Here is a 12,207-nt window from a genome sequence, read left to right on the forward strand (position 1 = left end):
GGTTTATCAGATGCCAAAACCCTTCAGCTCTGTAATAATAAAACTACGGTGGGTTTTTTGGATGTAGCTGCTGCTGGTTGGTTACAAGGTGAGAAAAAAGTCTCTGTCATCAAACAGGCACCTTTACTGTACTGAAGCTGTTATAACCACTGCATGATCCTGCTATTTTTAGTCTGCAGCTGCTGACTGATGTTCGCTGTGCACTAAAGACAGGTGGGTGTCAGCCACAACAAAACAGCAACAAATCAGATTTTCCACAAGACATATTTTAGAAACCCAGAGACCCACGTGAGAAACACAACTGACACCGACATTTTATTGATGCTACAGAAATATGGCAAAAACACACACATACACACATATATACATATAAAACGTTTATATTGTTGATTTTGCACTAAAAGACAATTTTTTAACTCAGAAGCATGAGTCTTATTAACTGGAAAAAAGACATAAAAATCTCTGTGACGTCTGGATGTCCTCTGGTCTGAGGTGCTGGGGGGGGACCAGTCAGAGACCAGCAGCTGGATGTCAGTGGTTGGACTGGTGGACTACTTCACTGAAGAGTAGATGACGTCTGGCTCTGATTTAAAGTCTGAACACAAACACACACAGTTCAAAAAACAATATTTCCGGCAAATGTTCTTAATACGAGTGTAGTTTAGGACAGTGGAATAGAAATAGTTCCTCTTTTGCATGAAAGAAAACATTTTCCTTTCCAAGCAAGAAGACGATTTGATGTACTGGCTTTAGTCAGGATGTGGTTAGCTTGGCTCTGTCAAAAGCTGGAGATTGAGATCAGCTGTACATCCGGTCGTCTGCTGTCTGATTGTCCATAACTGACACTTCCTGTTCTCACTGCTGAATAGACTGCAGGTGGATCACTTTCTCCACAATAAAACACAGAGAAATTACTGCAGTTATAACAACAACAGTACTTTTACATTACCGCACTACACATTACAGTTCATGCAGCTGCATGAGATTAATGAAAAGCTTTTGAATAACACCAGGTTTTCAGAGTTTCTTTTTTTCCCTTCACTATTGCAAAACAGGATTTGACGTCAGAGTTGGAAGATGTTTCTAAGAAAAAGTAGGTGGATGGTCTTTTGATCATCCTTTGATTCAGACAGGCACATTTTACCACAAACCAAACCTGCAACCCGGAAAGGTCCTCACAACATGAACAGTACCATGTGCATGACATACTGCAGTGAGCGTTTTCATCAGTGTCAGACAGCAGTTAATGAATAACAGGGAATAACAGGAAGCAGCTGCTGTGGTTTTAAAAACAGAATTTTAAAGAGGTCACAGTTGTTAGCAGGATTGGAAAGAACAATTTATTATCATTTTGAAAATCATAAAGAGAGAAACTGAACAGAGCACACACACATCTGAGCCCAACCTGATTTATTGCCTAATTGTGTCACTGAAAGTTGGTCTGTGGGGTCCATACGAGGTGGACCAGTGGCTAAATCTGCAACACCAGGCCAAAGGTGGTTGAAAGAAAATGATGCTAAACTGTATTTGAACCAAACAACACTGAAATATACAGTAACGTTCATCCAGGGACATAAACCAGGTCCTTATGACTCTGCAACGTTAGCTGTGAGAAGTAACTGGATTAAACGCCTGACTGGAACGCAAAAACTCCTCTAGCAGGATTTTCACGCTCCCAGCAGCTCCTGAAAAATAACCAAAGCAACAATTTACCTTTGTTTTGCTGCTGGCGATGTGATATTTGGACGTATGTAATTTCAGTGTTGATGTCACTTCCCAGGTTTGCCTCGTGTTCAGCTGCAGTGAATTTAAAATGAAAAAAAAAGAAAGACTAAAACTTTGAAAGAACATTTAATCTAAGCTGTTTAAAAGAAAAAAAAACTAACAAAAACACTAAAATTAGAAGTCTGAGTCTCACCTTCAGGTTTCCTGTGAACACATCGTCTCACCAGCAGAACCAGTAACACCAGTAGAACCACAACACAGACTGATACAACACATGACAACACACAGAGAACAGGAGGAGAGAGTGATGGAGGAAGAATGATGGAGGTGGAATCAGGAGGAGGTGTGGATGTAGGTGAAGGTGTGGTGGTGTGTTCCCCTAAAACAAAGCAAACACAGTCATTAAGTTGTCGTCACATTGTGAATGTTGAACCTGCAGAAACACAGACAGGTGAGTGTGTCACCTGTGACAGTGATCCAGCTGGATGGAGACTCTCCATGACCGCTGATGTCACACTTGTAGAGGCCTTCATCAGACCTGGAAACATGCTGGATGGTCATGTGACCTGTAGGCTGCTTCCTGATGAGGGAGCCATCTTTATAGAAAGCAGCTGGGAGGTTGGAGGGAGTGGTCTTTGTTTTACAGAGCAGAGTGACGTCATCTCCCTCCATCACAGGGAGGACAGGACTCTGCAGGATCACTGATCCACCTCAACACAGAGACAAACTACAGCATTTCATCCATTTACACACAGCTTCATCAACACTAACTCCACACACTCAGCTTACCAGTGACTGTCAGGTTAACCATGTTACTGATGGGACCCTCTCTGGACTCACACCAGTAAACTCCACTGTCTGACGGGATGATGTAGCTAATGTTACAAGAAGAATTAACAAGTTTTCCCCACCCATCTCCACACTGAGTTGTGTTTCCTATATTTGTGTTTCTCCTCAGAGTCCATCCAGCAGAGCTGTCGTCCTCCTCACAGCTCAGAGACACAAAGTCTCCTTTAAAGAACTGAGAGCTGCTGGGACTCACAGTCAGACGAGCTGTGAGGGTTAAAATGAAAAACTGATGATCTGTTAAACTTTACATTGTGAAATATGAACCCAATCAGGTCATATCAGTGAGCATTTCTCAGGTTTAAACTGTGACAGAAGAAGGTTACTGACCTCGGTTTGTTGTGCAGCTCAGCAGTGAGATCAGAACTAAAGAGAAATGACACTCAGGTTGATTTCAGGTGAACATAAAGAACAACTCCACTGCACCACCTTTATCTTAAAACGCAGCTCTTTATGTGAACTGACTACACTGTTGGTATTCACCAAATATTTATTATTAAAGTGATATATTTGTGTCCATTTTGCAGCTGTGTTGATATAACGAGTGAATGATTTGATCTTTTCACTGCCTGCTGTGTTTCCTCGACTCCTGAGCAAAGATAAAGAGTCAGTTCAGACCTGCAGTTGGTCCTCGTGGTGTTTGAACTTGAATTCAGCCTGATTTGTTTTTCATGTCTTCTCCTCCATCATCAGTTATCAGGAGAGCAGACAGTCAAAGTACAAGAATTCAAACAAACACAGAGATTCTACTTACAGAGCAGACACAGCACAGATGTTTCCTTCATCGTCCTTCTCACTCATTTGAGCTTTTTTCATTTCTCTCACTGACACCAAGTAAAGCCCGCCCTCTTCCTCTGAGCACCAGCTTTCTATTGGTTCAAACACAGTGGGTAACTAAATGCAAGATATAAACTATAAACACGTATCTTTTAATGCAATGAGATTGCTCAGACATTTGGCAATTCACACAGCAGGATAGAACAATCAGAAAAAAGTCAGATGTCCTCTGCTCTCAGTGATCTGTAGTTTGGTTGATGAACAAATCCATGTCCATGTAGTTACGTCCCCCTCAGTGAGAGAGGCAGATATGAGCTGAAACACAGGAATCAAACCAGGGACGCTGCTGTTATGGAGCTGAACTGGAACCATTCAGACACTGAGGCCCTCTGAACACATTTTAATTACAGCTGTGCAGAGACACACTGATGACTGACTGGAACACTATGATTCACATTTTACATTAAATGTAATGTAATTTCATTTCTGTCACTGACACCAAGTAAAGCCCGCCCTCTTCCTCTGAGCACCAGCTTTCTATTGGTTCAAACACAGAGGTGGGGGACTCACTTATTTTCCTCTTTATTTAAAAATGCCAGTGTTAAACTATTCAAACCCCCTGTAGTGTTTTTTATATAACATAAACCTTACAAAAATTTCTTAAAGCTGCTACAAAACAAGTAGTAAAACATGAATGCATACGAAATAAAATGTAAGGATTTATTCATTTTTTTAACAGAATCTGGGTTTAACCAACACACTGATGACCAAGGTTATTATCGTTAACGAAAACTAACGAAATAATGAAAACTAGAAGTGAAAAAACACTTTCGTTAACGGAAATAAAAATAAAAAGGAAAAAAGGAAAACTAACTAAAACTGAAATGAGTTTTCACAAAACTAACTAAAATTAACTGAATTTATAGCAAAAATTTGTTTAGTTTTCATTGATGTGTGCGTGTCATACAATAGTCAAGGGTGAAAATGAAGTTTAGTTTCCAGGTTTAATTCTTGCTGTGTCTCATTATGCCAGCAGGTGGCAGCACGTTAGTCGAGTCGTCTGTGTTGCTGCTCCGTCCACGCGCAGAATCATGTCAGGAAAAGTCGGGAGAAAGCGCCAGAGTCCAATTTGGGATTACTTTGAATATGACTGTGCTTTGGATAAAGCAAGTGTCTTGTAGTGGAAAGAGACAAATTATGAGGGACATTTCTAAAGGGAAAAAATCCCACAAACCTTAAAGTGCACTTGAAAAGCTCACATGAGAAGGCTAACCTAGCTTACCTTGAGAAGGGAGCACACTGAACCCTCATCCCCAGAAACAGAAGCTAACCCCAGGCAAGGCAGCGTGATGCATCCCGAGACAACAGGACGGGGATATCTACATAACTGTGAGTCAATGGCCTTCACAAAGTTTATCAATTCACTTGAACCAAAATTACGAACACCCGGTGCTGCAAGAGTTAATAGTCTCATTGGGGCCAAGATATGCATTTTATAGTTGCCTGGTATCAATGGTTGTTCATCTGTCTTTATTTATTTATTTAAAGAACCCAGAGGTGGGAATGTGAGTTGTCTGTCTCTGCGTGTTAGCCCTGCGACAGACAGGGTGCAGGGTGCAGGGTATGGTAGCTGGAATAGCAACATACCCAAGGATAAGCAGAAGAGAATGACTGATATGATGAAACTGGGATTTTGTTGCACTTAATTATTGCAAACACAACTAAAACTATAACTGACACTAATCAAAACTAAACTGAAACTAAGGATTTTCAAAAAAATAAAAACTAAACTAAACTAGCAAACAATTGGTAAAAACGAATTAAAACTGATATAAAATTGAAAATAAATAAATAAAATAAAAAATAAATAAAAATAAAAACTAATGAAAATTGCAAAACTATTAAAACCCTGCTGATGACTGACTGGAACACTATGATTCACATTCTACATTCACACCATCCTCACACATGTTTATATATGGCCACTAGAGGGAGATGTTGGACTTTAAACACTAACATGGATACAAGCAGATCCCCAATGAGCTTTCATAGTTTGTTAAAGAATGAACAAAATCAGCATGTGCAGTTCTAATGAAATGTTTAGATGTATATTTACTGTAGATAAAGATTACCTTAATCCTGTGTTTAGGCTGGAGATGAATGAGACTGTGGAAAGTGTTAAACAGGGTGTGCTTCTTGATCAGCCTATAAACACTAAAGAAGAGCTCGTTTATTTCCAGAGTACAGTGAACATATTCAATAAATACATCGGCTCTGATGTTCAATCTTCCCTCTATCCTGGACCTGTACACGTCCAGGGTTAGGAAACATCTCTGCTCACAACTGTTCAAACTGCTGCCTTCAGGATGGTGACACGGAGCACTGTTTACTAAAAGCATCCACCACAGAGACACTTTCTTCCCACAGGCTGTCACTCTGGTTAACAGTGTGAAATAACCCACTGTTATAACATTAAATTCATATGCACACTGCATTACTCAGTTTTGTATAGACTTTATTTTACTTGTTTTTTCTTACTTCTTATCCAAACCAAACCTTTTCACTTTGCATATTACAAACATTTGTGGGAATGTTTTGAGGAAAACACAAACCGAGTACATGGTAGCTATGAAAAATGTAATTGAGTTTGAACATGTTCGCACGTTCACACCTGTCAGAATGAATCATGTCTCCTTTTCTAGGAAAGGTTTTTTGGCTTCAATCTGATTCCAGCCCCAACAGTCTTTGGCTCCTGCTCGAAAATGACATGCACAAAATAAATGGAGTATTACTCTGCAATTAAAAACTCTGTATAAACAGTCTTGGTATCAAAATAAAGCTAACACTTGTGAGACTTCATGAGAGGTATAAATATTACAGCAGACATTTCTGTGTTAAAGTAACTGAGCGTGGAACAAGGGAAAAATACGTTTTTTTCCTTGTCTAAATTTTTTGTTTTTGTATTTTATAGCATTATACCCATTAGAAAACATGCTGCGGTGGACAATAATCTTCAGAAAATCATCAGTCAACATGTGGACATTATCTGTGCAAAGACTAATGCTGCTGAAGTGGAACAAAGCAAAGTTACAGAGGTTTTAGTCAAGACTTCCCGGCCTTCTGCAATTTAGCAGAATCTGAGGGAGTTGAAATGTCTTAGGTATTAAACAGCAGAAATTATTTAATTTATTTTCATGATTAAACTTTTACTCATTTGGGCCAATAGAATCACAGTAACATCACTGCATTAAGGTTAATCCTGCCAATCACAAATTGCAAGGCAGAAACATACATAGAGCAGATGCATGACGCTGGTCATCGGCCAATGAAATCTCTTGTGAAAACAGATGATTTAAGAATTAAAAATAATTAAAAAAAACACACTATTAGCACAGTAAGACTTTATTAACAGTGACACAAACAAACTCGTAGTTATCACCAATACTTAAGTCAATTAAAAAAAGACCAAAGTGCCTCCTTCATGTAAGGAAAATAACTTTTTACACTAAAGCTTCACCAATCAGAGGAACGATTGATCCGACTCTAATATTTTCTCTCTTTGGTTTCAAATCGCTGCAGTAAAACTTTGTATATCTCACTCAGTAGTATTTAATTAACGGATGCTAAACACTATCAGACAGATTCATTATTGCTATCAGCCACAGTAACCTCCCCCACATTCAGACAGTCACATACAGTGTTGATGTTGTCTGCTGCTAGTGTCTGTGATTATTCTGTAACAGTTTGTCTTTGGGAGCCAAAACACTCAAACTCTACTGGCTGTTACAAGGAAACTATTTGTAAGTCACATTTGAGTTTCCTTTTCTTTTCAAGAGCAGAAGAAACATCTGCAATTTAAATCCTTTCAGCATAGTTAGACTAATGTAAAGTTGTATGAAATTCAGGAAGTGTTTGATGCCTCTTTGTTGGATGTTCAGTATCATTAACGTCAGCCTGTACCCAGATCATCTGTCTGCCCCTCGACGTTCAATGACAACAGTGATAAGACAGAGCAGGTCGACTCTGAGATCAGCCAAGTTGGATCCCGGCCTGATCCGGTTTAAATCTGTGATCCTTTCAGTTTTAGATCCGTGCAGCTCTGCGAGTGAACTCGGACATGGTTTGTTGAACTGTGACAGAGTAACAACATCCTCAGGCGCTCTAGTTCTGAGTCGACCCACTGAGACATGTTAAGGTGACTTTCATTGAACAATCTGTTTAAACTCTGAACCTTTGAAATATTGTTTGACATCATTGAATGAGTGAATCTTATTCTGTAATCTGTCATTTCAGCCTCATCTTCACACAAGTATTTACATCATCTCCAGGATCCAGCTGTGTGAGACACTTTTTTGGTCGGTGCGACAGAGAAGACGAGAAATACTTTGTCATTGATCCGTGTATGAACAACATTAAATGCTTTCAGTACAATGGAACTGACCTTCTGACAGCCGCATCACTGTCCACAGTTATAAACACGGACACTAACCTGTAACTGGAAATTAAACCAGCGTCTTCTCATTATTTTGCTCCTTTAAGCACTTTGACAGCAACTTTATGAAGGAGAAAATGACACCGAGCGTCATTCAGCCAAAGAGGAACTGGTCTGTTGAGTCTGTTAACCCAGCAACTGACTCAGAGTTAAAATAAACTTTAAGGGAAAATCTGAGTTTCTCTCATCACTGCTTAAACAAACTTAGAGATGTAACCCAACCCTTATTACTGGAACAGGGCTCACATGTTCTTTCTATGCCAATGATAATTAAATAGATAAATAAATAAACACCAGCAACAAGCAGCCGAGGAAACAGACCCAGACTGTGTGTGAGAGAAAGGTGCGAGGCGTTAGCTGGAACTACTAAACTCTGCAGTTACATGAAACTGATTTCATTCTGTGTTTTCATAAGGCTGTAATAACACTGCTGAGTTAGTCATGTGACAGTTGGCAGAAGAGCTTTGAGACTGAGAGGTGGTGTCAGTACTGTATCATGGGAAAAACTTGTGTTTGGTTTATTTGTTTTTTGTGCTAATCCTCTTTCTCAGTTTGTTGTTGGTGCTAGGCATGTTCTTAATTCTTAGTAATGCCAAGATCACCGAGATCTTACAGATTTGTGGTTATTTGGGCCTCAGTTATAGTTAAATGCTAGCAGAGTGCATGGTTAGCCCTGGTGGGGGATGGATGGATGGATGGGGAAGTTAATGTGACTGATAGTGTCTTTGTTTTCTACGTGTGGTGCTAACTAATCCAGAAAAATCAAATCAAATTCTCAACATGCTTGATGTCTGGAGGAGTTCAGCATCATCAGCTTCTATGTAGTGTAGATCCTCTCTGTTTCTACACTAATATCAGCAGCAGGAGAATCACTCACACCAGGAGGCTTCTGTGAGCCGTGAGTCTGTCGTTGTTTTTGTCTTCTGTGGATGAAAGGAACAACTCCAAGAAGAAGCAGTGATGAAGTGAAGAGTAAAAGGGCAACGATCAGTCCAATATGTCTAAACCTCTCTTCTCCTCCTGGTGGTCCTGCAGGTGAGAAACAGGTGTGAGTGTCAGCTGTCAGGTGGGTGATCACAGACACACTGAACTATAGTGACTCACCTGAAAGATCAGAGACACTCAGGTTGATGATGCAGATGGGCTCAGTCTCCAAAATGGCTCTCTTCCTGCGGTTTGTCCCTCTCATGAAAACACGACACTCGTACGTTCCGATGTCGTTAATCGTCACATCCTTCAGGATCAGAGACACGTCTCCATCCTTCATCTGTCTGTCCCGCAGAGCCACCCGCTGCTTAAAAGATGGATGCTGGTTGTCTGTGTCAAACTGCTCATCCCGGTAAAACAGGACATGCTCATTCTTGAGGTCAGGTCTGCTCCACTCCACCACTATGACGGATTTGTTTTGAGTTTGACACGACAGAATGGCACTTTGTCCAGATACAGCTGGGATGTTTATCACAACTGAAAGAGAGGAAACAACAGCAGCTGGTTAGTGTGAGGAGCTAGAGTGAGACCACTGAGCTCTGCTGAACACACACACGTTTATTTTACATCATTGGGAATGAGTTTGTGATCAGAGGTGAAATATACGTGTGTGTCTAACTGTGCAAATATTAACAACATTTCTTACATTTTAGAAAATACTACACTCACTAATAAAAGCATTTCTTAACATTAGTGAAAAAATAGGTTGTAGTTTTCTTTTTCTTTTTTTAATGGTTTGTTTATTGAACGCTGAAGATTTATTTATTTTTTGTGAATTAAATATTAATTGACATTTATGGGTTTTAATTTGTATCACATTTGCTACATCTGACATTTATTTTGGCTTAAAATTGGGTTTTGAAATTTATTTGTGTTTTTATGGGACAAACTCTTGAGGAATTAATCATGTAAAAGTCTCAAAACCCCACAAAAAATCATTCAACTTACCTCCAATAAACATATACCTCCTTATGAATGACAGCTGATATTATTTGTTATTATTATAATTGCAATATTACTTTGCAGCGTGTTGCACAGGTCCAGAAAGCGTACATCCATATTTCAGAAATGCCACAAATACAAAATAATATATAAATCCGCAACACGTCCTCGTCACATAGAAACATGAAATAATTTAACTAAATACTCAGGTCTCGATGCTCATGGCAGTCAGAATAAGTGATTAAAAAGAAAGCTACTCCTGAAACTTCAACACATCTCAGACACACTTGGACACACACAGTGACAAGTCCTAACAGACTGCCGCCAGCATCATGTCTTCACACACAGAGACAAGCCGAATCGATATGACAATAATTATTAATATGGCAAAAAGACCGATCAATTTAAAAAGCAAAAGGAAACACAGCTAAATCTCACCTGCAGAGTCGACCACAACGAGGACGACAAACAGCAAAGTCGAGCAGAGCGACGCAGTTACAGCAGACATTTCTGATGTCTTTCAATAACATAAGCCAAGTTCAAAAAAACCTGACAGCATTAGACTCTTCAGTGACTGAAATCCAACCATCCAAAGGAGTCATGTCACAACTGTGCAACGTTAATAACAGTTAATAACAGAGCAGACTTGATCACACCTGAGTTTTTAACGGTTTCAGTTCCTGAATAATTTTCACATGTGACTTATCTCCATATATAACTGCAGCCTCCAAAAAACAAGCTGTGTTGGAGCCACAGAGAGCAAATCTTTTGTTTGTTATGGAGCACCAGGGAGGAGTCTCTGTGTACATCTGATTACAGGGAAAGAATGAACCAGTGGAAACGCCCGCATAAACGCGTACAGACAAGCTACATACCACAGCAGTGAGGGCGTGAATGCAAATGACTGAGTTGGGGTTTTTTTATATTGCATTTGATGAAGCCTGACAGCTTCTTCATATGAATTCATTTATCATGATGTGCTTCACAGAGTCGCTGTTACATGTCGCTTGTTGTAGTTCATCTCAAGTTGCATTTACCTCATTTTTTGACTTGCTGAGGCCTGATGACTTTTGGTTTTTTTGGCATGTAAAACATGGGAATTAAAACAGGCTGTGGTTTCTTTTGCTTGTGCCTGCATAATAAAACATTCACATCTACAAATAAAACCCTTTCCACTAGCACAAAAGATGGCAGTAGGTGAGTCTGATCTGATAACACCTTTGACTTTTCACCATATTGTGAAGGAGGCAATTAATACAATACAAAATATTACACAGAGTGCACTATACTGGTCATAGGATGGGCTATACGCCTTCCAACAACTGCTCACACTCCACAGCAAATACACCGGACAATTACATCCACGCTCTTTGGTTCTGTCCACCAGTTCAGAAGTTTTGGCGTGAGATATGTGAAGACTTATCAAAGTGTCTGAAATGTGACATTCCAGCCTCCCCTTTAGTATGCTTGCTGGGCAACTTGGATGAGGTCTAAATAAACACAGCCTACGTTGTTTTTACGGCCCTATGCATTGCCAAGAAAATGGTCCTCATTAACTGGAAAGGTAAAAATAATCTTAATTCTAACCAATATAGAAACCATCTAATAGATCACATTAGTCTTGATACAGCCTCTGCCATCACATTTGATCAATCCCTTTGGGCTCCTTTGATCGGCTTCATCACCTAGTGGGGGTGGGGGGTCATGGTTTGGTCCTGCCTTCGCTATTGTGGTTGACATGGGGGTAGGGATGGCCTTAGGGCGTCTGGGGAGTCCCTAGGGACGTTTTCCCTGGAGGGCTCAGCCTGGGGGATGTGGCCATGACCTGGTTAGGGGCTCTGGTGGCTCTTAGATGGTGTTTTCCTTGTGGCTGCGTACAACGGAGATGGGGGAGGGTCTGTGCTGGCGGACGTTGGTTACTGGTCTGGTAGCCTGGCTGCCCCTGGGTGGGTCCAGGACGGGCGTGGAGGCTTGGGAGTCTGGGGATGCTCCGCCCCCGGTCTGGGGTGCTGGCTGGGCCTTGGGGGCTTGGGTCCTGACTGTTGTGTCGCGGGAGCTGTGGGCGGGTGGGTTGTCTTGTGTAGTTTGGGAGATGATTGGATGATGGGGTGGGTGCAGTTTTCTCTGGGGTGGAGTCGGGTGGGCTGCCCCAGACTCTGTGGGGCTGGGCGGTGCTGCTGCTGCAGGCCCCGGTCCGGATGGGCCTGGGCCCCCTTGCCCTGGTGGGTTCCAGAATGTGGGGGTGCCTACTGGGGTCAGCGGGGGAGCTGGCCCCTCCCTTTATTCCCTCCCCATCCTCAGCTGCCTCCCTATTCCCGCTCTACCACACCCGCCCACACATGCAGGGCTTGGGGTGCAGGTATGTAACCAGGGTGCAGGGGAGGCACTCCCCCTCTGTCCCCTTCTGGCCGCCTGTGCCTCAATTTTATTCTTCAACC

The 12,207-nt window shown here is 41.2% G+C and overlaps 1 protein-coding gene and 1 long non-coding RNA gene across 2 annotated transcripts; both read right to left on the reverse strand.

Moving 5' to 3' along the window:
• Positions 1-302: 302 nt before the first annotated feature.
• LOC120739205 lies at positions 303-2,081 on the reverse strand. Its single transcript, XR_005697137.1, has 3 exons — positions 1,919-2,081; positions 1,714-1,797; positions 303-595 (listed from the first exon to the last, which is right to left on the reverse strand). It is a non-coding gene; the product is annotated as an uncharacterized LOC120739205 (long non-coding RNA).
• Positions 2,082-6,734: 4,653 nt separating this feature from the next.
• LOC120739200 lies at positions 6,735-10,552 on the reverse strand. The gene is made up of 3 exons (XM_040040898.1): positions 10,208-10,552; positions 8,945-9,304; positions 6,735-8,869 (listed from the first exon to the last, which is right to left on the reverse strand). The coding sequence occupies exons 1-3, from the start codon at positions 10,275-10,277 to the stop codon at positions 8,658-8,660; spliced, it is 642 nt and encodes a 213-aa protein (XP_039896832.1). The 5' UTR covers positions 10,278-10,552; the 3' UTR covers positions 6,735-8,657.
• Between the last annotated feature and the right edge of the window lie 1,655 nt (positions 10,553-12,207).

Source organism: Simochromis diagramma, unplaced genomic scaffold (genome assembly GCF_900408965.1).
Source record: "Simochromis diagramma unplaced genomic scaffold, fSimDia1.1 OVJJ01000349.1, whole genome shotgun sequence".
NCBI classification, from domain to species: Eukaryota; Metazoa; Chordata; class Actinopteri; order Cichliformes; family Cichlidae; genus Simochromis; species Simochromis diagramma.

Bases quoted from the DNA above. Each gene is read 5' to 3' on its own strand.
- LOC120739200 (XM_040040898.1), bottom strand. From the start codon at position 10,277: ATGTCTGCTGTAACTGCGTCGCTCTGCTCGACTTTGCTGTTTGTCGTC. The intron at 9,305-10,207 runs GTGAGATTTAGC...CCTCTCTTTCAG, and splicing joins CGTTGTGGTCGACTCTGCAG to TTGTGATAAACATCCCAGCT. The intron at 8,870-8,944 runs GTGAGTCACTAT...TCTCACCTGCAG, and splicing joins GAGTGTCTCTGATCTTTCAG to GACCACCAGGAGGAGAAGAG.